This window comes from Mobula birostris, chromosome 4 (assembly GCF_030028105.1).
Source record: "Mobula birostris isolate sMobBir1 chromosome 4, sMobBir1.hap1, whole genome shotgun sequence".
In the NCBI taxonomy this organism is placed as follows: domain Eukaryota; kingdom Metazoa; phylum Chordata; class Chondrichthyes; order Myliobatiformes; family Myliobatidae; genus Mobula; species Mobula birostris.
Window position 1 is genome coordinate 27,917,334 of NC_092373.1, and position 26,917 is coordinate 27,944,250.

The 26,917-nt window shown below is 43.4% G+C and overlaps 1 protein-coding gene across 1 annotated transcript in view; it reads right to left on the reverse strand.

Annotated features, from left to right (window-relative positions):
- dner (delta/notch-like EGF repeat containing) overlaps positions 1-6,036 on the reverse strand; it is a 357,439-nt gene extending 351,403 nt beyond the window's left edge. The window contains exon 1 of the mRNA XM_072254507.1: positions 5,683-6,036. Within this exon, the coding sequence (XP_072110608.1) occupies positions 5,683-5,862 (180 nt within the window). The 5' untranslated portion in view covers positions 5,863-6,036. The remainder of the gene's footprint in view (positions 1-5,682) is intronic.
- Between the last annotated feature and the right edge of the window lie 20,881 nt (positions 6,037-26,917).

Genomic DNA, 26,917 nt, shown 5'->3' on the forward strand with positions numbered 1-26,917 from the left:
CCACCTCTGACCCTTTGATGAGGACTGGCACATTGACCTTTGCTTTCCTTCTCCTGAAGTCAATAATCAGCTCCTTGGTCTTGCTGACACTGAGTAAGAAGTTGTTGTTACAGTACCACTCAGCCAGATTTTCAATTTCCCTCTTATATGCTGATTCATCACCACTTTTGATTTAGCCTATGACAGCAAACTTGAATATGGTATTGGATCTGTGCTTAGCCACACCTGATCTTAGAAATCAGATGGAAAAGCCTTAATTCTGAGAAGAGATTTAAAATTCTTCTTCCATTCCGACTCCCCGGAAGGAACTTGCTCCAGTTATGGCCTTCTGATACTACATCAGCCTAAGGGAAAGGATTGAGAAGCTACACTTGTATATCTTCCAATAGTACTAAGTATTTCCTTCTTTAAGAAAGAGGTAGTCACTGAAGACACCGTCAGGTCTCCTTCTAAGCTGTGCCTCTCTACCACAGTACAAAGAAGCTCAAAATGTACTTTGTGTTGGAAACTAATAGATGACCCATCCAAAATTCCACCACTTTTTAATTGATCCTCTCAGTCCACATTCAAATTTTGAACTTGCTTCTCCCAAGAATAGCTTTGTTCACATTTTCAACTTTTATTTCTCCTCAAGAGAACTTTCTATCATCTTTCAAGAGTCTAGAGAGAGGTTATAAATTCTTGCTCAAGGACTGAAACAAAGGTGAACTTCACCTACTGAGCAGCAAATCTACATTGTACCTGCCCAGTGCAGCAATCAAAGTCATGGCCCAAAATATGAAAAACTTGATACCATGACAAAACAGAATAACACCACAGGGTGTGAACAGTCTATGATGCAAATGATTACATTGTTTACCAATGGCACATGTTAAAACCCAGAACAGACAGACCGTAAAGGACAAAACTCAGTCTAACGTCTTCAAGCTAGAGATGGGCATAGAGCAATATGAAAATGGTACAGGTAGTTCATTTCTCTATTCCCCAAATCCTTTGTTGTTTTCAAAGGAGCACTCATGAAAGATCTATTATGGAACTGTGAATATGTCTTTATTTTTATAAACCAATATTAATTCATATTGGCCCTAAACAAAAAAGGAGACTATTAAATTGGCAAACATTCCCAAACTTAAATGATTCATGATAAAACCTGACCGTGAATCCAAATTCCATTATTTCGTATGTCTACAACAGGAATTCTGCAGATGCTGGAAATTCAAGCAACACATATCAAAGTTGCTGGTGAACGCAGCAGGCCAAGCAGCATCTCTAGGAAGAGGTACAGTCGACATTTCAGGCCGAGACCCTTCGTCAGGACTAATTGAAGGAAGAGTTAGTAAGAGATTTGAAAGTGGGAGGGGGAGGGGGAGATCCAAAATGATAGGAGAAGACAGGAGGGGGAGGGATGGAGCCAAGAGCTGGACAGGTGATTGGCAAAGGGGATGTGAGAGGATCATGGGACTGGAGGTCCAGGGAGAAAGACAAGGGGGGGGAGAACCCAGAGGATGGGCAAGGGGTATAGTCAGAGGGACAGAGGGAGAAAAAGGAAAGAGAGAGAGAAAGAATGTGTGTATATAAATAAATAACGGATGGGGTACGAGGGGGAGGTGGGGCATTAGCGGAAGTTAGAGAAGTCAATGTTCATGCCATCAGGTTGGAGGCCACCCAGACCCAATATAAGGTGTTGTTCCTCCAACCTGAGTGTGGCTTCATCTTTACCGTAGAGGAGGCCGTGGATAGACATGTCCGAATGGGAATGGGATGTGGAATTAAAATGTATGGCCACTGGGAGATCCTGCTTTCTCTGGCGGACAGAGCGTAGGTGTTCAGCAAAGCGGTCTCCCAGTCTGCGTCGGGTCTCGCCAATATATAGAAGGCCACATCGGGAGCACCGGACGCAGTATATCACCCCAGCTGACTCACAGGTGAAGTGTCGCCTCACCTGGAAGGACTGTCTGGGGCCCTGAATGGTGGTAAGGGAGGAAGTGTAAGGGCATGTGTAGCACTTGTTCCGCTTACAAGGATAAGTGCCAGGAGAGAGATCAGTGGGGAGGGATGGAGGGGACGAATGGACAAGGGAGTCGCGTAGGGAGCGATCCCTGCGAAAAACGGGGGGGCGGAGGGAAAGATCTGCTTAGTGGTGGGATCCCGTTGGAGGTGGCGGAAGTTACGGAGAATAATATGTTGGACCCGGAGGCTGGTGGGGTGGTAGATGAGGACCAGGGGAACCCTATTCCTAGTGGGGTGGCGGGAGGATGGAGTGAGAGCAGATGTGCATGAAATGGGAGAGATGCGTTTGAGAGCAGAGTTGATGGTGGAGGAAGGGAAGCCCCTTTCTTTTAAAAAAGGAGGACATCTCCCTCGTCCTGGAATGAAAAGCCTCATCCTGAGAGCAGATGCGGCGGAGACGGAGGAATTGCGAGAAGTGGATGGCGTTTTTGCAAGAGACAGGGTGAGAAGAGGAATAGTCCAGATAGCTGTGAGAGTCAGTAGGCTTATAGTAGACATCAGTGGATAAGCTGTCTCCAGAGATAGAGACAGAAAGATCTAGAAAGGGGAGGGAGGTGTCGGAAATGGACTAGGTAAACTTGAGGGCAGGGTGAAAGTTGGAGGCAAAGTTAATAAAGTGAATGAGCTCAGCATGTCTCTTGGCCCATTCAGTAACCACACTGAGGATTATTCAATAGATTCTCCTATTCTGGGGAAGCAGTTAAAAAGTATGGAGATTTGTTGGAAAAATATAACCTGTGGACTTTAGGCTAGTGCAAAATCACTCAGGAAATAGAGTGGGGTGATGGGGTGAGACAAAGAACTTATAAAATTTATGGCAAAATTACTACATTATTAATAGGCTTACAATAGATTGCATGCACAATGGCAACTCTCTTGTTGGAGATTGGAGCTCTAGATAACATTGGGTAATATTACAGTATAAATATTTATTGTGATTGGTTTTGCACAACCTCATCACTCATATCCCACCCTTCTCACACACCCTACTTAACAATGAACTGTGCTTACCCACATGAAGACCACTGACAAGTACTAATGTAATGGACTTCCTTTGAGCTAGGATCAGAAATGCACAGAGTACCTGATATTAGTAATTGCTGTATTATACACATTTATACATGGGTAATGATAGAGGACCAGAGCAGATGTAATGTCTACAGTTAACAAAACTTGTATTCAATGTGGTAAGGTTCTTTAGTCAATTATTGCATGCATTGTCAAAGCTCTGCTATCAGTGGAGAGTAGAGAGAAGGGGAAATTAATCAAAAAATATAAAAAAACCTATGAACAAATAAATATATTTGCAATCACTTGTATAATTAAAATCTGCATGTATAATGAAAGGATCCTGCAAATTAACTTCCAAATATTAGTTTATTGCCAAGTTAATAACTTAATACACCAAGAGTAACCAGATATGATTAATTGCAGAAAACCAGTCACCATACTGGCTGCCAATTATTTGTGGCAGATAGTTATTAGGTTACCCAATTCACCTTTGCTTCAAATTTTGGGAGATTTAGACAATGAATTAGAACAGTGATTTAGAACTAGCTGCATCATCACAATTTCATTTTATCTGCAAAACCAATAAACTGACAATTTGCATTAACTTAACTCAACACAAGAGGACCAATAATCTAGATTCTGGAACCTTGACTTACTGAGTATTCACACTCCAAGATGTATATTGACTCCAGTCTAGATCCTCCTTACAAACTGTGAGAATATTCAGTCTAGGTATTGGAGAATATGATCTCTGACAGCTCAATTCAATTCCCAATCAACCCAATCTCTCACACTAGCATCTTCCACAATAGTTAAAGGTGTATTTTTTCTGGAACTGCTGGAATAGAACTTCAGTTCTTTGGGAGATGGTGGTTGTGCAAGGATGGGTGAGGAGGGATGGAAGTGGAGAAGGTTAAAAAGGAGGAAGGAGTGAAGGAGAGAGGGAAATGAAGGAAGCGGAGAAGAAATAGTGAGTTGGGGAAGGAGAAAGAAGCCAAGACTGTTGGAGGGAAGAATGCAGAGGGAAAAGGAGAGGGGAGAAGAGCAAGAAAGAAAGGAGAAGGGAAGGAGGAGGAAGTGAGAGGAGGAGGAAGATAAAGCATCAACGGATAGAGGAATGGGGGAAATGGTGGAAGGGGAGAGATGGAGGTAGGAATGACAGGAAAGGAGCAGGAGTCTGGGATAGAAGGGTGAAGGAAGTGGAATAGCAATGGATGCGAAGGAGGCACGTGGAAGATGGACAGGATGAGAACAAGGAAATGGTGGAGAGTGGAAGATGAATAAGGGGGAGGAGATGGAAGAAGGGGGTAGGGTAGGGTAGGGTGGGGTAGGGTGGGCAGAGGGGAAGAGGAAAAAGGAGGAGCGGAAGAAGAAAGGAGAGTAAGAATGGAAAGGAATGGAGGAGAAGGGATTGGGTGAGGAGAATGGGGGCAGATGAAAGATAAGAGGAAAGGGGGTGAAGAGGAGAAAGAAAGAATGCATTCAAGCGGAGGAAAAGGATACGGGAGAGGTGGAGTAAGTGAGGGCTTGGATGGAAAATGCGGAACGGGGAGCGGGTGGAATTGTGGCAGGTGGGAGAGGCAGGATTAGGGATAGGATTGTAGGAGGGAAAGGGGTTCACGGAGAACATGAGGAGAGGATACAAATGGGGCAACATGCTGTCATTTAGATGGAAGCGACCCTGCTGCTGGGCCCCTTGTTCACCTGCACATCGCTCCAACAGTCCCAATTTGTGATGAGGTGAGTGACCGAGACTTCAAAGCGCGGCTCGATATGTTCCCAAATCAAATGACTAAGCCTGCAGTCTCCAAACACGCGTATTCATTCTAGCGGAGGTGTGCATATTCGGCTGAGGACCCCTCATACCATGAGGCCGGCTTCGCCCCGCTAGCCGGAGCCTGTGGGTGTGGGGTGTGGGGTGTGGGGTGAGGGGTGTGGGGGGTGGGGGGGAGATATCTATTAACAAGTTAGTGGGAGGGACGGAGCTCGGCGCCGGCGGGGGAGCGAAGAGCGGGGCGTCGACAGCTCCAGCTGTCGGAGTCGCCGATTTCCAAGGAAGGTCCGGACAAAGCGGACGGCGTGCGGTGTGGAGAGCGAAGGGGGAGTCGGCCGCTGTCATTGAATCACCTTGTTCATCAAAGTTGTTCACGGAACTCAGCCCCGGCCCCGGGAATGGTGACTCTCCGCCACATCGCGCACTCAGCGTGCAACACGGCTTGTGCTGGGTCGGGTTTGGGGTTATTAGTTCGGGGTCGAAGTGATTATGGGGATCGGAGGTGGGGGTTGGTGCGGGGTCGGGTTTGTACGGGTTTGAAGGTGATTGGTGCGGGGTCGGGAGAGATTGGTGAAGGGTCGGAGGGTTGAGTCGGTGCGGGGCATGGAAGTCTGTGACTAGTCCGGGGTTGAGAGTGTCTTTCTCCCAGCTCTCGGATTCCCGCCGCTTTCTGATGCTGTTGTGCGAACCAGGTGCACCCGGGACTGGTCGCTCGGTTCTCTCACTGAACACCGCGGAACCACCCCGCCGCCGGGCTCGCCTTATCTTCACAACCTCCACTTTCAGACCATGCAGAATGGCAGCCCTGGGATCACCGCCAACCCCGCTCCCGACCCAACAGCCAGCACCTGCAGGGAGTTCCCACCACATCGGCCCTTCACCCTTACCTGACAGTGCTGGCCCGCGAACCCGGGGCTGCAGGAACAGTTGTAGGACGTCGGCTGTCCTTGGAAAGTTAGACAAGTGCCATTGTTGAGGCAGGGTCGGCCGGCACACGGGCTCGGAGGGGCGGCGTTCGCGGCGGACAGCAGAGCCACGGTGCCCAGGAACAGCAGGGGAGCCGGCATTTCCACCGGGGCTGGAGTAAGGACCCTTTCCCTCTCTCCCTCTCTCTTTCTCTGAGCAAGGTGAGCTTCCCGGCGGTTGGCTGAGCTGACGGATCTGCGCTGCGGGCTATGAAGGACCGGTTCCTAACGCCGGCCGGGTGACGGGAAACTGGGTCAGCCTGGTTTCGGTACGTTCTCGCGTCCAGAATGTGTTCTCTAAGACCTGGGACTGTTTTTTGTCCGCTAGGATTGTTCTGATGTAAAGGGCTGTGTACTCAGCTGTCTGGTCGAGATCTCACTGAACGGAGGGTTGCTGCAGGTTACAGGAGCAGAGGCGGAGATAACCGAGCGCAGTCACACGCGAGCGGGACACGGACACCAGTGAATTCCAAAAAGCTTCCTCTCGCTTCTTTCGTCCATTATTTAAAACCTTTCGCTTGGCCCGCCCCCCCCGACACTGACCCAGATTATCATTGTTCGCGGTCATATTGACAACGAGCCCCCTCTACCAACAGTCCACTAGCTGCGGGTGCTGAGCCTCCAGCGACTTACCTCTCCTGGCTTTTTAGTTAGTTTTTTTTAAAAAAGCATTTGTTTTGGGGTTGAGGGATAGCGATTATTTTTTAATACTCATCCGCAGGATAAAGAAAAACTAGAATTTAATGCTTCGGTCTCTTCAAACAGCGAGCACCTTGAGTAGGGAGTCTCATATAGACCAGAAGGATGGCAGATTTTCTTCTGCAGAACATCAAAAATCAAGATGAATTTAATTTATTAACAAATAATGTATAAATTACTGTATACAACCTTGAGATTTGTTTAAAACACTGGAGCAGATTAGGCCATTCTATCATAGCTGATTTACTATCCCTCTCAACTCCAATCTCTTTCCTTCTCCCCATAATCTATTGACGCCCTAACTAAACAAAAATGATCAACGTCCGTTGTAAGTATACCTAATGACTTGGCCTCCATGGCCGTTTGTGACAGTAAATTCCACAGATTCATCAACCTCTGACTAAAGAAGTTGGTCCTCAGCTCTGTTCTAGTGTTCTAGATGGAATTTTATGACAAACCAGTCGTTACTTTGTTGATGCTAGATTTCTAATTTCTGAATTTTGGTTTAACAAACCAAAGTTAAGTTAGTATTAGTTTACAGTGAAAAATGTAGCAAACCATTCATATAGACATAAGTACTTTGAGGAAAATTGTTAGGGTTACGGTCACAGTGCAGGTAGACAATAAGCTGAGAGGGCTATGGAAAGGTAGATGGTGAGGAGAAGTATTCATCTTTAATGTAGAAGAGGTCAGTTCAAGGGCCATGTAACAGCACCATAGACGCTGTCATTGTGTTTGGTGGTACATGTTTTCAAGCTTTTGTGGCCTCTACCTAATGGAAGGGGAGGGAAGAGAGAATGTCTGGGGTGGGAGGGGCCTTTGGTTATGCTGGCTGCTTTTCTGAAGCAGGGAGAATTGTAGCCAGAGTCCATGGAGTCATCATTTGTTTTCGTGATTGACTGAACTGTGCCCACGTCCGTTTGCAGGTTCTTCTGGTGCTGGGCAGAGCTGCGATGCACCTGGAGAGGATGCTTTCAATAGCGCATCCATAAAAATTGGTGAGGGTCTTTAGGACATACCGGATTTCCTCAGCCTTCAGAGGCACTGAAGTTGAGGATGACCTTGAGAGAGGTGTTGCTGCCTGTCCTCACAGATTACAGTTTGTTGGTTCAGAAAGGGAGGATTTGACCTGGACCGACAGTATTGGCCTCCCAGATGAAAATGCATACCAAGCCTCAACTGAGTGAGGTTGTTGTTGCCCCCATAGCTCAGGAGGGTCATTCACAAGGTATTTGAAGTCCTTAAGGGAGTCACCTTTCATCCAGTAGTGCAGCTGAGAATTCGGATGGACCTTCAACCAGTAATGGACAACCTGTAACTAAATAGCCCATGTCGGACCATTTTTTTACATCATAATTCAAATTAAAATGCCAGAGCAATACTGATACTATGGGCGACTCATTTAGAGATCGTTCCAATAACTGTCGGAGTTGTTGTTTAATTTATCTTTTCAAGGAACTGATCTCTATTATCATTGGCAGTTACCTGTTCACAGCGTTGACTCAAGATCAGATTTGGATGGGGCCAGTTGCTCATTAGTTTGGCCATAACTCACCAGGCTATTGCCTTGTATCTAAACATGGTATCTAATGTGATGGTATATGGGGATAATATTGGGAGCATGTCAAGAAGTAGCAAAGAGTCTGCATTTCGGGCTGAGACCTTTCATCAGGACAATTGACATCTGCAGCATCTCTTGTGTTGTTCAAGAAATAATTCAGCTCTCTGCGACTCAGTTACCCACTGGTGTACCTAAATGGTATGCAGTTAATGATACTTCATGTAAGGTCTAGGTATAGATGTTCTTCCATAGCATTTACAGGACTTAATATTGAGTCCATGGTGAGCATACATAATTCATGGAAAGAATGACCAATCAGCCTTCCTTGTTATTTTAGATCATTTAGAGCTATTGGAAAAAATCGTTGGGGAGGGAACTGTTACACTTGTTGAGGATATTATTTAACTCTTAACAGACAAAGTGCTGGAGGAACTCAGCAGGTGAAGCAGCATCTGTGGGAGGAAATGAATTGTTGGTGTTTTGGGTTAAAACCATGCAGGCATAGGTGGACTACTTCTTTAGAAACATAGTAAACCTACAGCACAATACAGGCCCTTCAGCCCACAAAGCTGTGCCGAACATGGCCTTACTTCAGAAATTACCTTGGGTTACCCATAGCCCTCTATTTTTCTGAGCTCCATGTACCTGTCCAGAGTTTCTTAAAAGACCCTATTGTATCGGCCTCCACCACTGTCACCGGCAGCCCATTCCACACACTCACCACTCTCTACGTAAAAAACTTACCCCTAACATCTCCTCTGTACCTACTTCCAAGCAGCTTAAAACTGTGCCCTCTCATGCTAGCCGTTTCAGCCCTGGGAAAAAGCCTCTGACTATCCACGCGAACAATGCCTCTCATTATGTTGTACACCTCTGTCAGGTCACCTCTCATCCTCCGTCGCTCCAAGGAGAAAAGGCAGAGTTCACTCAACCTATTCTCATAAGGCATGCTTCCCAATCCAGCCAACATCCTTGTAAATCTCCTCTGCACCCTTTCCATGGTCTATAATTTCCTGGGCTATCCCTACTCCCTTTCTTGAATAAGGGAACAACATCTGCAAACCTCCAATCCTCCGGAACCTCCCCCGTCCTCATTGATGATGCAAAGATCATCGCCAGAGGCTCAGCAATCTCCTCCCTCGCTTTCCATAGTAGCCTGGGGTACATCCCGTCCAATCCCAGTGACTTATCCAACTTGATGGTTTTCAAAAACTCCAGCACATCCTCTTCCTTAATATCTGCAATCACCTCCTGCAAAGTGAAACCAAGTGAGATATGTAACAACAAGGTTCAGTCCCAGATGAGCTTCTGACTATCAATGCTTCTCATTATCTTGTACACCTTTCCTCTTTCCTCTCACAGATGCTTCATAGCCCACTGAGTTCCTCCTGCAGATTATTTGTTGCTCCATTTGATGCTTAAATCCAACAAAGGCTCAATGAGAAGCAAAAAAGGGATTGAGGTGAGATAATTGGGATGAAAGACCAAATAGTATAACTATGATCAAGATTCAATATTTATTGAGTCTGATGAGCCATACTTCAAGGAGCATTTTAAAGAAGGAAAAGTGACAGGGGAGTTATAGGATGGGATTTGAGAGCTAAGGACCCGGTCTGTTGCTTCAAGGATGGATTAATCAAACTAAAGGGTGTGTAAGAGCCATGAGCTGAGATCTAGTAAGTTTGTAGGAAAGAGATGGCTGAAGTCATAAAGATGAGCACCAAAACCCATCTTGGAGGTTAGACAAATGGTGAAGAATAATGGTCTTCAAAAAGATAAAGAAGAGTCTGTGGGAATGGGAAGACAGATAGTGGATGAGTGGTTGAGGCAGGTTCATTGACATTATTTAAAAGATGCTTGGGCAGGTACGTGGATAGCAAAGGTCTCAAGGGAATGTGGACCAAACATGGTGAGCTTATATGGAAATCTTATTGAGTGGGCAAGTAGAGCTGAAAGACCTATTTCCATGCTTTTTACTCTGACTCCATGAAATTTGATGCTAAGAAATGTGGAGTGTTAAAATCAAAAATGCTGGAAATCTGAAATGAAAAACAGAAATGCAGGAAATACTCAGCAAGTCAGCTAGCTTTTGTGGAGAGAAAATTGACTTAATGTTTAAGATCAAAGACCTGAACGAGGAAGGTGAGGAAACGTGTTAGATTCATGTTGCAGGGAGGCTTTGTGTGTGGGGGGGGGGAGTGGCCGACAGGGCAGTGGACATCAACAGGGAGAGGCCAGAACTACCATAAAACAAATGGAAAGTCCAGAAACACTCAGAGATTCCTAAGAAAAAGGAAAAACTAAGCCAACATCAGAGGTGGACAACTCACTGCAGAACCGGCAAGATCCAATGCAAAAGCTGTGAAGTCTGCATGAAGCCAGATGCAGGATGAGGTATCTTCCTCAAATACATGCTGGACCTCACTGTGCAGAAAGCCATTGAGACAGTGCATGAACCCTTACTGAGCTGTGCTAAAGTGAAGGGAAGGAGAACAAATGTGATGGCAGCTGGAAGTTCTGAGCAGTTACCACTGACTGGATGTGGAACTTTACATTTTAGAAAGGGGAGAAAAGACAAAAGGCAGGATCAGTCTGAAGGCATGATTCTGAGAGGGAAAAGGAATAGAGAGAGATGAGGATACATTGGCATTGTTTCTTGAACATAGATTAAGAATATGATTTTTAAAAAGCAAATGGAATCCTGGGCTTTCAATATAGAGAATTGAGTGGGAGGTCTAGGAAGCCGTGATGAATTTTTTTAAACATCTATTTGGCCATAACTGGAGTACAGTGTCCAATTTTGGGTGACACATTTTAGGAATAATGTTAAGGCTTTGCAGAGGGTCCAGAATAAATTTACCAAAACAGTTCCGGGGAATGAAGGACCACACAGAGTAGTTGTGTGCAGAAGCTGTAGCCATTCTCCTTGGAGCTGAGAAATGTGAGACCGTTAGTGATATTTAAAATTCCAAAGGAAATTGACAGCATAGGTCATTATAAAGTATTCATTCCCATTAACAGAGGTCAAGATTTATAAGATTTAGAATTGGGTAAGTATCTGATAAGAAAGGAACTTGTATGGCTATGGGATGAGGGCAGGACAGAGGGGACAGTTATAACTCGGGAGTAGATTCAAGGACACACCAGGCTGTTCTTGAACTGCCAAGGCATAAAAGATTATGGACCTAACACAAGTGAATGATGAGGGGTGAAAAAAGGTCGGTTTCTGTGCCATACAACTCCATGACCCTGAGTAGCCTCCTCTGCACTGCAACAATCCTGTGACAGCATGAAACCACAAAGAAATAAAACTCTGACCTTTGTGGTGGATTGATATGATGCGGAGGCCAATATATTAGAGGTCAGACAAATGAATTTGAAAGAACTGATCAAAGTATTGTATGGATTTCATGTAACTCAATAAGTTTAAAGGAATACAAGTCAATTCAATTAGTAATAGCAGTCAAATCACTGAGTACTGGATGCAGTATAGTGAACATGGTTAACAGTTTCCTCTCATTTAGGAAGAAAAAGCTGGCTCAAACTTTCTCAAACACACAAGGAAATTTGAATCTCAATATGAATTTATTATCTTAAAAACATGCTCAAAGAGTTCAGTTACAATTTTCTTTCGTACTGTTGCATGCTGCGGTATCTGTTCTAAAATTTAAAAATGTCAATTTTATAATAGAAGATTTGAAAACTAATTAGATTTGCAATTTATATCCAAGAGATGACTTTGTTAATTAGTCTATAATTCTGGCACATTTGTGGTATAAACCTTGCAATAATATCTTTTTTACTATACAGAAAGACAAGGTCATTGGCATGCAGGGAGTAACTCAATGTGTGGTATGCAATGCTGGATGAATTGACAGACTGTCATAGAATCATAGAAGGATAGAGGAGAGAAACAGACCATTTGGCCCCTGAGTGCTCATCAACCATACACTTACGTTAATTCTGTATTAAGCTCAAAATTTAAATTTATTACCTAAAAGCATATACAACCTTGAGATTGATCTTCTTGCTGGCAGCCACAGAACAAAGAACCACAATACAATACACAAAAAAAAACACACTGCTTGAAGACTGATAAGCATGCAATGTGCAAAAGAGGACAAATTATGCAAATAGTAAAAAAATAAGAAAATAATACAGAGAACATGAGCTGCAGAGGCTCTGAGAATGATTCCACAAGCTGCTGAGTCCACTCAGCGCTGAGGCTAGTGAAGCTGGTCCAGCAGCCAAGTGGCCGCAGGGGAATAACTGCTCTCAGACCTGGTGGTGTGGGATCCAAGACTCTGCACCTCCCACCTGACACAGGTAGTGAGAAGAGAGAGAGATGGGTTAACTGCCAGTAGGTGGGACGGGCTCAGGTGGGGCCTTGGCTAGCATGGAGAAGAATACCGGTTCATTTTCTGCTCTGCTTTAATCTGGTGTGACACTTTAATCAGCGTGGAGTCATGGAGCTAACCCTCCTTAATTTTTTTGTTTATTTTCTTATATCCATTTATATTGTCATTAAGCAACATGATCACAATCTCTGCACCCAAATCTAAAGAATGTATACCATACCTCAGGCATTTCTTTCAGGCAACACCATACGCAACAGAGTGGCAGAGTGGCATAGCATGCTACTGCTTCAGCAATGTGGGTGTGCATCTGTGCAGATTGCATTTACTCCCAGTGGCTGAGAGTTTCCCTCAAATCTTCTGGTTTCTCTCTGTGCCAAAGACCATCCAGTGCTTTAATTCAATATTGTAAATTGCAGTGTGAGTGGGTAACAGGATAATCAGTTCATTGAACCATACAGCACAGAGACAGACTCTCTGACTGGCTGCATCCACACCCATATCACATATGATACCACTTGGCCTGTAGACTTCTAAACCTTAGCAATTCAAGTGCTCATCTAGGTACTTCTTAACATTGTAAGAGTCACTGATTCAAGCACCCCATTAGGCAGTGTATTCTAGATTCTAACCATAGTAAAGAAAATCCTTGGGTTCCCTCTAAATCTCCCATCGTGTAGCTCTCAAGTCCTGATGCAGTGCTTGAACCCTGAACATCAGCCTTCTTCTGCCTCCACAGATGCTGCCTGACCCGCAACTTGTTTATGCTCCAGATTCCAGCATCTGCTGTCTCTACCGTCTTCTGTCAAACACTGAAGACTGTATGTCACATAGAAAGAACAGGGTCAGGACAAATGGGTCTTTTTTGGGTTGGTAGGATGTAAATGGTGGAATGCCCATTGACCAGTTTTGCCCTACTGCTATAGGTACGTATATTAGTCTCAATTCTCTCTGTAATTTGCCCATTTTTTTTGTTCTTCTCTTTCTCATTGACCAGTGGTTGTCTGCAGTACGACACTGGCAAATAACTATCCTTTCTCTTTCCATACAGGCTCACTTTAAGAATCTTCAAGGATACACTTGAATGTATGCCAAGGTAGTGTAGCAGTTAGCACGATACTCTTAGAGCTCAGGACATCAGGGTTCAGAGTTCAATCCCAGCATCCTCTGTAAGGCGTCGGTATGTCCTCCCCATGGAATGCATGTTTTCCCTGGGTGCTGCAGTTTCCTCCTGCAGTCCAAAGGCATATCAATCAGTAGGTTAATTGGTTATTGTAAATTATCCTGTGGTTCAGTTAGGGTTAAATTATCCTGTGGTTTGGTTAAGGTTAAATTGGGGGTTGTTGGGCAGTGTGACTCGAAGGACCGGGGGGCCCATTCCACTCTGCATCTCTCAATAAGTAAGACCTATTTTTGCAATGATGGCTTTTTAATAAATATCGCAGTGCCACCCTATCTTTTACATCCCCCAGTCACACTTGGAATGCTGAGTTGCCATTTCTTCACTTCTATTAACCACGTGTCCCATGACAACAACAATATTGTATCACATGTGCTGATTAACAGAGTCAATGAACAGGTGAGAGAAAAAGTAACAGTGAAATAGGTGAGCAGATGGGACTCTTGCATTCTTCTGCATCAAGGGAATCCTCACTTGTTTGAACTCTTCATTCCCTCCCCATTAACTAACTTCTATATATTAGCTACACTTTAATCCCTAAAACATCCACCTGGGATTCGTTCCTTTGTCTATCCAATTTGCTTAATTTAAAATAAACTTGCTAAATATGTAACATTCAGGCAGCTTGGGTTTTGGTTTCAGCTGAGGGAAAACTTAAAACAGAATAACATAATTTCTGGCTGGTCTGGCGGTGCTGATTTCTATAAAAAGTACGCCTTTTTATTTGTTGATTCTAATGCTGCCGCTCTGAGAGGAATGAATTGATATTGAATGTATACCGTGATATGGTACAAAGGAGACTTATTCACCTCAGTGATCTATAGTAGTTCTTTGATGGATTTGTCCAATTACATCCACTGCACTGCTCTTTCACTATAGTCCGGTAAATGTTTTCCCTTAAATTCTGTGTTGAATGATATGATAAATCTTCGATACTGTTCATCATGCAGATCACAGCAGCAAACCTAATCCATGTAAAAAAAATGTTTCCTCATGACACTCCAGTTCACTCCAAATCAATAATAGTGTCAAAATATAATCCATTGGGCACTCCATGTATTATCAGCCTGAAAGACACCCATTTATTCCTACCCTCTGTTATGTAATAGTCATTCTTCAAGTAAGTTGTATCATTTGAGTGGTGATTCTTTTTTGCCACATGAAGCAGATTTCTTAATCATGTCACCAAAGTCATGCATAATTTTGAACAGTCTGCCAAATTTCCTCTCAAACTTCATTGGCCCAGGAGAATAACTTCACAAGACTCAAGTAGCTCCTCTCTGAGATTTCCATCCTTTCCAAGATCTAGACTTCTTGTCTTGACCTTGTTCCTAAAGAGCAGAATCAATAGTGTCACTGGGGTTCAAGCAGTGGTTTACGAAGGTTATTGTTTTATTTCCCCATTTTATTCCATAAATAAAGCGGAGGATCTTACATTTGCAAAATTTACTAAAATGCAATCAAAACTTTGGAATAAATTCATTTTGTCCAAAGGCAGTTTTTGATTTCAGATCGTAGCACCTTTATTTCTGATGATAGGACTTAGTTTTCATGCCTATCACGTGTCTTGACCGCTTTCTGCCATACACACATTTACAACACTCATCTAGTCTCAGTCTTTGCTGTTTGACTACGGAGCCATGTTCATACACTTCACAATAGCAAGCTGATGGAACTCAACAATTTTAAATACAGCTATCTTCACTCACCAAAGTTGTTTGTTGATTTAACATCTTAAATTGGTTCTTACTTGAATGAAAGCAAAGCAATGACAGCAAAGTGGACGGAAGTAACATTATTTAGCACTTGTTCATTCAGTAAGTGCCATATGATGTAAGTGATCATGGTCTTTCCATGACCATGATTGTCCTTGACAAATTTTTCTGCAGAAGCAGTTTGCCATTGCTTTCTTCTCGGCAGTGTCTTTACAAGACAGGTGATCCCAGCCTTTATCAATACTCTTCAAAGATTATCCGGCGTCGGTGGTCACATAACCAGCGCCTGTGATATGCACCAGTTGTTTAACACTAATGCATTTAATTTCTTGATTTTTTTTCTCTCAAACCTCCAGTTATTGGAGTATGATATTTTATAAAATTTCTAAATTACTTGCCATGTTTACTTTGCAATATTTTTAGAAACTTTCAAATGAATTCTAATAAGATTAATAAACTATGTGAAAAATATTCCCCTACAATTAATGAATCTATTATTTCAATCCGTACAATGCTTAAATCTGATTATTATTCCAAATAAAAATCAAAGTACATTGTGTTCTCAGCCTTGAAGGAGTACTTAATTATTTTTACTGTAAATGAGCTAGTTTCACCTTACAAGTGATTATACAGGAAAAGAAAATCTGTCACTAGCTACTTCACCCTATCCTGGGGCACTCTTGAAGAGGTGAATAAGAAATAATGGCTACACTCGTATGATTAAGCCTGTTATCCACTGCAAGGTTCAAATTGTTTTTACTAAACAGTTAACTTTATTGGCTCTACAAATAGAATTGGACAAGAATAGGCTGCAAAATCTAGGCTAAAGTGTTGAAACCTGTCTTCCCCAACTTGTGAGAAAGAACCAGAGGCGTCAGAAGACTTTTCGATATGACCCTAATAGAGAGAAACACTGCTGCTATTCTCAGAGGTAAAATGGATGACAGGGATATTAACATTTGGAATCTCAGGGTTGTGTATGATGACATTCTGTATATGTACTTCTATAATACAGTGGTATGCAAAAGTTTGGGCACCCCTGGTCAAAATTTCTGTTACTGCGAATAGCTAAGCGAGTAAAAGATGACCTGATTTCCAAAAGGCATAAAGTTAAAGATGACACATTTCTTTAATGTTTTAAGCAAGATTACTTTTTTATTACTTTTACAGTTTCAAAATAACATAAAAAGGAAAAGGGCCTGAAGCAAAAGTTTGGGAACCTTGCATGTTCAGTACTCAGTAACACCCCCTTTGGCAAGTATCACAACTTGTAAATGCTTTCTGTAGTCAGCTAAGAGTCTTTCAATTCTTGTTTTGGGGATTTTCACCCATCTTTCCTTGCAAAAGGCTTCTAGTTCTGTGAGATTCTTGGGCCGTCTTGTATGCACTGCTCTTTTGAGGTCTATCCACAGATTTTCGATGATGTTTAGATCAGGGGACTGTGAGGACCAGGGCAAAACCTTCAGCTTGCGCCTCTTGAGGTAGTCCATTGCGGATTTTGAGGTGTGTTTAGGATCATTATCCTACTGTAGAAGCCATCCTCTATACATATTCAGCTTTTTTACAGACGGTGTGATGTTTGCTTCCAGAATTTGCTGGTATTTAATTGAATTCATTCTTCCCTCTACCAGTAAATGTTCCCTGTGCCACTGGCTGCAACACAAGTGCAAAGCATGATCGATCCACCCCTGTGCTTAACAGTTGGAGAGGTGTTCTTTTCATGAAATTCTGTACCCTTTTTTCTCCAAACATACCTTTGCTCATTGCATCCAAAAAGTTCTATTTTGACTTCATCAGTCCACAGGACTTGTTTCCAAAATGCATCAGGCTTGTTCAGATGTTCCTTTGCAAACTTCTGACGCTAAATTTTGTGGTGAGGACGCAGGAAAGGTTTTCTTCTGATGACTCGTCCATGAAGGTCATATTTGTGCAGGTGTCGCTGCACAGTAGAGCAGTGCACCACCACTCCAGAGTCTGCTAAATCTTCCTGAAGGTCTTTTGCAGTCAAGCGGGGGTTTTGATTTGCCTTTCTAGCAATCCTACAAGCAGTTCCCTCAGAAAGTTTCTTTGGTCTTGCAGACCTCAACTTGACCTCCACCATTCCTGTTAACTGCCATTTCTTAATTACATTACGAACTGAGGAAGTGGCTACCTGAAAACGCGTTGCTATCTTCTTATAGCCTTCTCCTGCTTTGTGGGCATCATTTATTTTAACTTTCAGAGTGCTAGGCAGCTGCTTAGAGGAGCCCATGGCTGCAGATTGTTGGGACAAGGTTTGAGGAGTCAGAGTATTTATAAAGCTTTGAAATTTGCATCAGCTGGCCTTTCCTAACGACGACTGTGAACAAGCCATAGCCCTAACAAGCTAAATAAGGTCTGAGACCTTGGTAAAAGTTATTTGAGAGCTCAAATCCCTTGGGATGCCCAGCATGGTGCTCCTTTCCTTTTTTTCACTCTAAAATTGTACAAAATGTTGTACCTCCTGCCTGGCCTTTTCTACAGTGTAGGTCCAGTCCCGCACTCAGCTTAAACCCAGTTACTGAATTGAAGTTTCTGACTTAACTAGAATCTTAATCAGACCAACTGTAACTACTTGTCTCTTACTTGGGCGCCAGGGTGACGCTGTGGTTAGATGCTCTTGTGGTTCGGGAGTTCAGAGTTCAATTCCAAAGCCATTCTATACGGAGTCTCTGAACGTCCCCTTTGTGGAATGTTCGGGTTTTCCCCAGGTGCTTCAGTTTCCTCCCACAGCCCAAGGATGTTAATTGTAAATTGTCCCATGATTAGGTTGGGGTTTATTGGGGTTTCTGGGCGGCACAGCTTGAAGGCCAGAAGGGCCTATTCCACATTGTATCGCTAACTAACTAAGTAAACAACGCAGTGCTGGTAAATACAGGACAGAGACGGATTCCCGCGGTGGCAAACAAACTTCCTGATTCTTACAGGGATTTCCACTATCTGCAAGCGCAAATCAGTAGTGCAATGGAAGACTTTCCATTTAGCTAGAAGACTACTGTTCCAAGCTTCACTCCAAACCTAATAAAGTAATCTACTTGACTGGCACCTCATGCTCCACACAAGGCATCCACTCAATTCATTATCAATGCACAGTGGCTGATAAGTGAGCCGTTGATCTCAAACACAACAGAAGCTCATCAAAGCTGTTTTGGCAGCACTTCCCAAATCTCTGGCATGTGTCTTTGAAAAGGACAAGGGTAGAGGGTGCATGAGAACATACTGTCTGCAGGTTCCTCACCAAGTCACACACCCTCCTAGAACATGACCATCTCCCAAGGCTTTTCTCCTGAGCAGTAAGAATAAGCATCTCTACACCATTGTGGGGCAAATTTTAAGGAGGCCTACAGAAGATGTTCTGATACCCCTCTGCACCCAAACCTAAAGTGTTCTCCACAGTATCCTACTATTGAAGATACTGTGAGAGAAATAAGTCAGAGGCAAGGTGAGGGTTGGTGTTGGATTTGGAGAGAAGATTACTCTTGTGTATGACCCACCCAACCATAAATAAGTTACACAATTATTGGGGGGGGGGTGAATTGTGAAGATAATGTAATGTAGGAATTGGGCAGCTGATATAGGGGACAATTGAAAAGGTGGGGGTGATGTTTGTGGAGACAGCCTGCTGAACCGGTACTTTGAGTGAAAGGGAGACCTCAGATACTCCAATGAGAGCCAAGGTGGAAAGCCCTATAACTCACACCCTGGTTAAGGTCAGTGTCTGTGATCTCAGCAGTTTTTGTCCATGCTAAGTTTTGTGCTGGTGACTTCAGCCAAGCAGTATACATAGTCTGACCTCAGTTGCCTTGGTGTCCCAACACATCGGCTGTGTAGAGGTGCTGAAAACAATCTGATCTCACTGATTCCTACTCCAATTGAAACGTCGTCCTGTGAACCAAGACGTTTGGGCATGTGGATTTATTTGAGGCTCTGGGGGCAATCAGCACTTCAAGCTCTCCTCTAAGCCGCATACCGTCATAATTCAGAAATACATATGTTACTGCTTCTTTGTTGCTGCTGACTCATGATGTAAAAACTGCCTTCCTGTTTGCTCTGTGCTAACAGAGGAGCTCTCCTTCTCCACAAGGACAGCAGAAATACAAAGAAATGGCTCACAGCTTTTTCCAAGGACAGTGAGATATGGGTGAGAAAAGCTGATCTTGTCAGTGACGCCCACATCCTCCGAACAAACAAAAGTAAACAATGTCTTGTCAGCATCACCCACGTCTCAAGGACAAAAGAAACCTGAGCCACGAGATTAGCCTCTAACCATCCTTTACACTTGTAATTTTCCCATAAATATGCCTATCCAAGCATTGTGGATCTCACGGGAACAGCTTGGCCTCATTTGTTCTCCTGATATAAATAGGATCCTCAGCTAGACGCCTGCACCAAGTCCATTCTGATATACCTGAAGATATGATGACACAGTTGGAGAAACTCATGGAAACAATGTCCAGACAAATATGGAACCCTCAGTAAATCTCACCTTTTAAAAAAAACACATACAACTGAGAAACTAGTTGACAAACTGTACACTGTGGTATGATTTACTTTATTAATGCTTTCTGCAAACATTCTACAAAATTAGCCCTTCATCTTATTCTTTATCCCCAGAGTCCTGGACAGTGTTTATCTCTGTTCCTTTGAATAGGATTGCTAATTCGTAAAGGCTATTAAAATTCAAAGTACATTTATCATCAAAGTATGCACACGGAATACAACTCTGAGATTCGCCCTCCTGCAGGCAGCCACAAAACAGAAAAACACCATGGAACCTGCTCCTAGGAAAACATCAAACACCCAATGCCAGAGGGCCTGGCTATTAGAGTTACGTGTTGAATTTATTCCACTGCTGTTTCGTGTTCATCTGTCTTTAACTATATATCATTGATTTAAAATACATTTATTATTTCTTGATTTTGAAATTTTTAAGGTTTTATTAAAAATAGAACAATTTAGTCAGTTTCAATATCTTCAGAGGCAGTGAGGAGGCAATAACTGGAATTCTGGCTGCCACACACAGCCCAGACACTCTCGAGTCTGCGCTGTCACTAGAGTTCTGCATGATCACGATATCCTGAAGTGGGAAGGTGAACAGCCAGAGGTCATGGTACATATTGGTTCCAACGACATAGGTAGGAAAAGGGAGAAGGTCCTGAAAATAGAATACAGGGAAGTTGAGAAGCAGGACCTCAAAGGTAGTAATCTTGGGATTACTGCCTGTGCCACACAACAGTGAGTATAGGAAAAGAGTGAGGTGGAGGATAAATGTGTGGCTGAAGGATTGGAGCAGGGGGCAGGAATTCAGATTTCTGACTCATTGGGACCTCTTTTGGGGCAGGCGTGACCTGTACAAGAAGGATGGGTTGCACTTGAATCCAAGCGGGACCAATATCCTGGCAGGGAGATTTGCTAAGGCTATTGGGGAGAGTTTAAACTAGAATTGCTGGGGGGTGGGAACCGAACTGAAGAGACAGAGGAAGAGGCAGTTGGCTCACAAATAGAGAAAGCTTGTAGACAGTGTGAGAGGGAGGATAAGCAGGTGATAGAGAAGGGATGCGCTCAAACTGATGGTTTGAGATGTGTCTATTTTAATGCAAGGAGCATCATGAAGAAATCGGATGAGCTTAGAGCATGGATCAGTACTTGGAGCTATGATGTGGCTATTACAGAGACTTGGATGGCTCAGGGGCAGGAATGGCTACTTAGAGTGCCTGGCTTTAGATGTTTCAGAAAGGACAGGGAGGGAGGCAAAAGAGTTGAGGGCGTGGAACTGTTGATCAGAGATAGTGTCACGGCTGCAGAAAAGGAGAACTTCATGGAGGGGTTGTCTATGGAGTGTCTGTGGGTGGAAGCTAGAAACAGGAAGGGGTCAATAACTCTACTGGGTGTTCTTTATAGACCACACAATAGTAATAGGGACATAGAGGAGCAGATAGGGAGACAGATTCTGGAAAGGTGTAATAATAACAGGGTTGTCGTGGTGGGAAATTTTAATTTCCCCAATATTGATTGGCATCTCCCTAGAGCAAGGAGTTTAGATGGGGTGGAGTTTGTCAGCTGTGTTCAGGAAGGTTTCCTGACACAATATGTAGATAAGCCTACAAGAGGAGAGGCTGTACTTGATCTGGTATTGGGAAATGAACCTGGTCAGGTGTCAGGTCTCTCAGTGGGAGAGCATTTTGGAGATAGTGATCACAATTCTATCTCCTTTACCATAGCATTAGAGAGAGAGAGGAACAGACAAGTTAGGAAAGCGTTTAATTGGAGTAAGGGGAAATATAAAGCTATCAGACAGGAATTTGGAAGCATAATTTGGGACAGATGTTGTCAGGGAAATGTACAGCAGAAATGTGGCAAATGTTCAGTGGATATTTGTGTGACGTTCTGCATAGGTATGTTCCAATGAGACAGGGAAAGGTGATAGGGTACAGGAACCATGGTGTACAAAGTCTGTTGAAAATCTAGTCAAGAAGAAAAGAAAATCTTACAAAACGTTCAAAAAACTAGGTAATGATAGAGATTTAGAAAATTGTAAGGCTAGCAGGAAGGAGCTTAAGAGTGAGATTAGGAGAGCCAGAAGGGGACATGAGAAGACCTTGGCAAGCAGGATTAAGGAAAACCCCAAGGCATTCTACAAGTATGTGAAGAACAAGAGGATAAGACTTGAGAGAATAGGACCAATCAAGTGTGACAGTGGAAAAGTATGTGTGGAACCAGAGGAGATTGCGGAGGTACCTAATGAATACTTTGCTTCAGTATTCACTACGGAAAAGGATCTTGGCGATTGTAGGGATGACTTACAGCAGACTGAAAAGCTTGAGCATATAGACATTAAGAAAGAGGATATGCTAGAGCTTTTGGAAAGCATCAAGTTGGATAAGTTACTGGGACTGGATGAGATGTACCCCACGCTACTGTGGGAGGTGATGGAGGAGATTGCTGAGCATTGATCTTTGCACCATCATGGGGACAGGAGAGGTTCCGGAGGATTGGAGGGTTGCAGATATTGGTCCCTTATTCAAGAAAGGAAGTAGAGATAGCCCAGGAAATTATAGACCAATGAGTCTTACTTCAGTGGTTGGTAAGTTAATGGAAAAGATCCTGACAGGCAGGATTTATTAAAATTTGGAGAGGCATAATATGTTTAGGAACAGTCAGCATGGCTTTGTCAAAGGCAGGTTGTGCCTTACAAGTCTGATTGAGTTTTTGAGGATGTGACTGAACACATTGAGGAAAGTAGAGCAGCAGATGCTGTGTATATGGATTTCAGCAAGGCATTTGATAAGGTACCCCATGCAAGTCTTATTGAGAAAGTAAGGAGGCATGGGATCCAAAGGGACCTTTCTTTGTGGATCCAGAATTGGCTTTCCCACAGATGGCAAAGAGTGGTTGTAGATGGGTCATATTCTGCATGGAGGCTGGTGACTAGTGGTGAGCTTCAGAGATCTGTTCTGGAACCCCTTCTCTTCATGAATTTTGTAAATGACCTGGATGAGGAAGTGGAGGGATGGGTGAATAAATTTGCTATGACACAAATGTTGGGGGTGTTGTGGATAGTGTGGAGGTCTGTCAGAGGTTACAGCGGGACGTTGATAGGATGCAAAACTGGGCTGAGAAGTGACAGATGGAGTTCAACACAGATAAGTGTGAGGTGGTTCATTTTGGTAAGTCAAATATGATGGCAGAATATAGTATTAATGGTAAGACTCTTGGCAGTGTGGAGGATCAGAGGGATCTTGGAGTCTGAGTCCATAGAGCACTCAAAGCTGCTGCGCAGGTTGACTGTGTGGTAAGAAGGCATACATCAACGTGGTATTGAGTTTAGGAGCCGAGAGGTAATGTTACAGCTACATAGGACCTTGGTCCGACCCCACTTGGAGTACTGTGCTCAGTTCTGGTCGCCTCACTACAGGAAGGATGTGGAAGCCATAGAAAGGGTGCAGAGGAGATTTACAAGGATGTTGCCTGGATTGGGGAGCATGCCTTATGAGAATAGGTTGAGTGAACTTGGCCTTTTCTTCTTGGAGTGACGGAGGATGAGAGGTGACCTGAAAGAGGTGTATAAGATGATGAGAGGCATTGATCGTGTGGATAGTCAGAGGCTTTTCCCCAGGGCTGAAATGGCTAACATGAGAGGGCACAGGTTTAGGGTGCTTGGGAGCAGGTACAGAGGAGACGTCAGGGGTAAGTTTATTTTACACGGAGAGTGGTGAGTGCGTGGAATGGGCTGCCAATGACAGTGATGGAGACGGATACGATAGGGTCTTTTAAGAGACTCCTGGATAGGTACATGGATCTTAGGAAAATAGAGGGCTATGGGTAACCCTAGGGAATTTCTAAAGTAAGTACATGTTTGACACAGTATTGTGGGCCGAAGGGCCTGTATTGTGCTGTAGGTTTTCTATATTTCTATGTTTCTGTCACAGGACTTGTGCAGTGTGGAAAGAGGGTTTGTAATGGGCAGGGTCAAGTATAATCTGGTCCAATGTCCTCTGTTTTCCCAATAATTGGCTGGGGATGGTCCCACTGCTCCTGTGCTGAATGTGGGAGACGTGGTCTTGCCATTTAGAGATGGTGAATAGGTCAAGAGGGAGGGTGATGAGGTAAAGCTAGGAGGCATCCATTTCTTCATAAAGAGCAAGAAGAAAAGTCATTGCAGATAATTTCTCAAATATGATTGAATAGATAAGAATGGAACCAGACATATTAGGTCACAATGACAACAGGAAGGTGTTGCAGGTGTTCCCACACTGGGGTTCACAGATCCTTTGCATAATGGTATTGGTCCATGGGATAAAAAGGATTGGGACCCCCTGGAGGAAGATGGTGCATCAACCCTGGTAATGGCTGTATGCAGGTTGAAAAGGTCAAATTTAGTTATCCTTTGTTACAATCTGGCAGGATGACATTTGAATATTGCACCAGGACCAAAAGCCTACCCCTAACCCCAACTTTACTGTGCTGCAATCGTTTAGTGAATTAATACAGAAAAAAAGTCAAAGGTTGTCTTTGTGCTCTGGATGATCCTAGAACCGTGAAGACTCTGAGAAAAGAAGAGCAGATCCATTACTTCATACACACAGTGGCCACTTTATTAAGTATCTCCTGTACCTAATAAAGTGGCCACTGAGTGTATGTTCATGGAATTCTGCTGCTGTAGCCCATCCACTTCGAGGTTTGACATGCTGTGTGTGCAGAGATGCTCTTCTGCACATTACTATTGTAACACGTGGTTACAACAGGAACGAGCAGAAGAGCGTCTCCTCTGATCTCTCACATTAACAAGGCATTTTCTCCCACAGAACCACCTCTTACTGGATGCTTCTTGTTCTCCGCATGTTCTCTGTAAATTCTGGAGACTGTTGTCTGTGAAAATCCCAAGGGACGAGAAGTACTCAAACCACCCCATCTGGCACCAACAATAATTCCTTATTCAAAGTCTCTTTCTTCCCCATTCTGATGTGTGGTCTCAACAACACCTGAACCTCTTGACCATGTCTGCATGCTTTTATGCATTGAAGTGCTGCCACATGATTGGTTGATTAGATATTTGTATTAATGAGCAGGTGTACCTAATAAAGTGGCCACTGAGTGTATGGTGCCATGTGTCTGTGATGCTGCTGTATGGAAGGTTTTCTACATATAACAATATCTCAACTTGGAAATTTGAAGTAGCTGATAGTGTATTCCAAAACCTTCAGTACTGGGTCTCAATACTTAATGTATTAATAAATTCAAACACAGAAGGAGGTAATATTGAAGCTTACCAACATCTCAAAGTTTGCTGATATATTAGTTGTGCAGATTACAGCAAAATAATTACAAAGTGGCATTGATAACTTAAGGTGAGTGGGCAAAACTGCAGAGAGTGAGAGATTATCCTTTTTGGACAGAAAAAGGTAGATCTGTGTATTGTTTTAATTGTAAATTGCTAAGTTTAATAAAGGACGTAGGGGTTGATGAAAGTATGTCCTTCATGTACAATATTTAATGAAAATGCCAGTGGAATGCTGCCTCTATACTAAACAGCTGCAGTAGAAAGGGTTATGAATACTACTGCTATAGGAAACCCAAACTGGACCAAAAGTTGGGTGCTGGATAAACTCTGGGTGATACATTTTAATGAGAATAAGTTCATCTTGGAAAGAATGCAGGATATTAATGGAAAGAGTTAAATGACAAGGTGAATGCAAAAAAGATCTTGTATTCTGTAGAAAGTAGAAAGTCAAGGACGTATTTGATTTTCCTTTTGAAAAGCGTCGATAGGCCAAGCAGAAGTAATTGCTCCAGCTACTGAGAAGTCAGACCTGCGAGGATGGGTGTCCTTTGCCAGCTCATGTTCTTTAATGATAGGGAGCCAAGCTGTGCAAATTGAATTAGAGTCAGAGTTAGAATTAGAGTTAAGTTGTGCAAATTGAATTGGAGTCAAAGCCGTAGAGCCATAGAGCACTACAACACGGAACCAGTTAGGGTATCAAGGGATATGGGGAAATTAGTTAATTAGTCAGGGTATCAAGGGATATGGGGAAAAAGCCGGAAATTGGAACTGGATGGAACAGTTTAGCTCATGGTGGAGTGGCAGAGCAGACTCAATGGGCCGAATGGTCTACTTCTGCTCCTTTGTCTTGTGAACCAGACCCTGCAGCCCATCTATGTCGTGCTGAACTGTTATCCTGACTAGTCCCATCGACCCACACCTGGATCATGACCCTCTCATCCATGTACTTTTCCAAACTTCTCTTAAATGTTGCAATCAAACCTGTATCCGCCATTTCTGTTGTCAACTCGTGGAATCAGGATTCAGAACAGGGGCAATCAAGGCAAGGATATGGTTGACCTGCTAATTTGGCTTGGGAGGGATCTGATTAGAATATACAAAATTATGAGGGCACAGTAGGTAGACAGTGAGAAACACTTCCCCTTATCAGAATTGTCTATAACCAGAGAGCATAGGTTTAAGGGTGGGAAGATTATTCTCCCTCACTCAAGAGTGGTTGAAATGTGAAACACACTGACTGAGGGGCTGGTGGTATTCCCACAGTATCTGAAAAGTATTTGGATGAGCATGACATGGAAGGTTGTGTGGGCTGAGTACTGAGAAATGGGATTAGTGTAGGTACAGCTGAAAGGTCAGTTTTCATGCTGTATGACTCTGATTCTAACATACTGAATGGTGGGAGAGGTACAGGGACTGAACTCTTGTTTTCATCTTCTAAATCTTGGTCCTAACCCTGATACTTAGCTACAACGCAAAATATAATAATGCAAAAAAAAAACTGTCATTGATGGAGATCACTGTAACTGATTTGAAAATTAAGATCTTGGCTTTGAGAGGAATGAACTTTCTTGCAGCTGGCAGTAATCAATGCTTAATAGGTAAGAGGTTAGTGCCCCCTTGTGCTGGAGAGAAGTATTGAAAGCAGTCTCTGATATTATCAGTGATCGTAAATAGCTCTGGTCTATACAGGTCAGTGTGGGTCATTTCCAACTCTTCAGATATTAGCTCTCAGATACTTTTGCAGTTAGTTTGCCAGAAGATCCTAAGGCAGCACCTTCCAGACCCATGACCACTACCATCCAGAAGGACAAGAACAGCAGATACCCGGGAACACCAGCACTTGGAAAT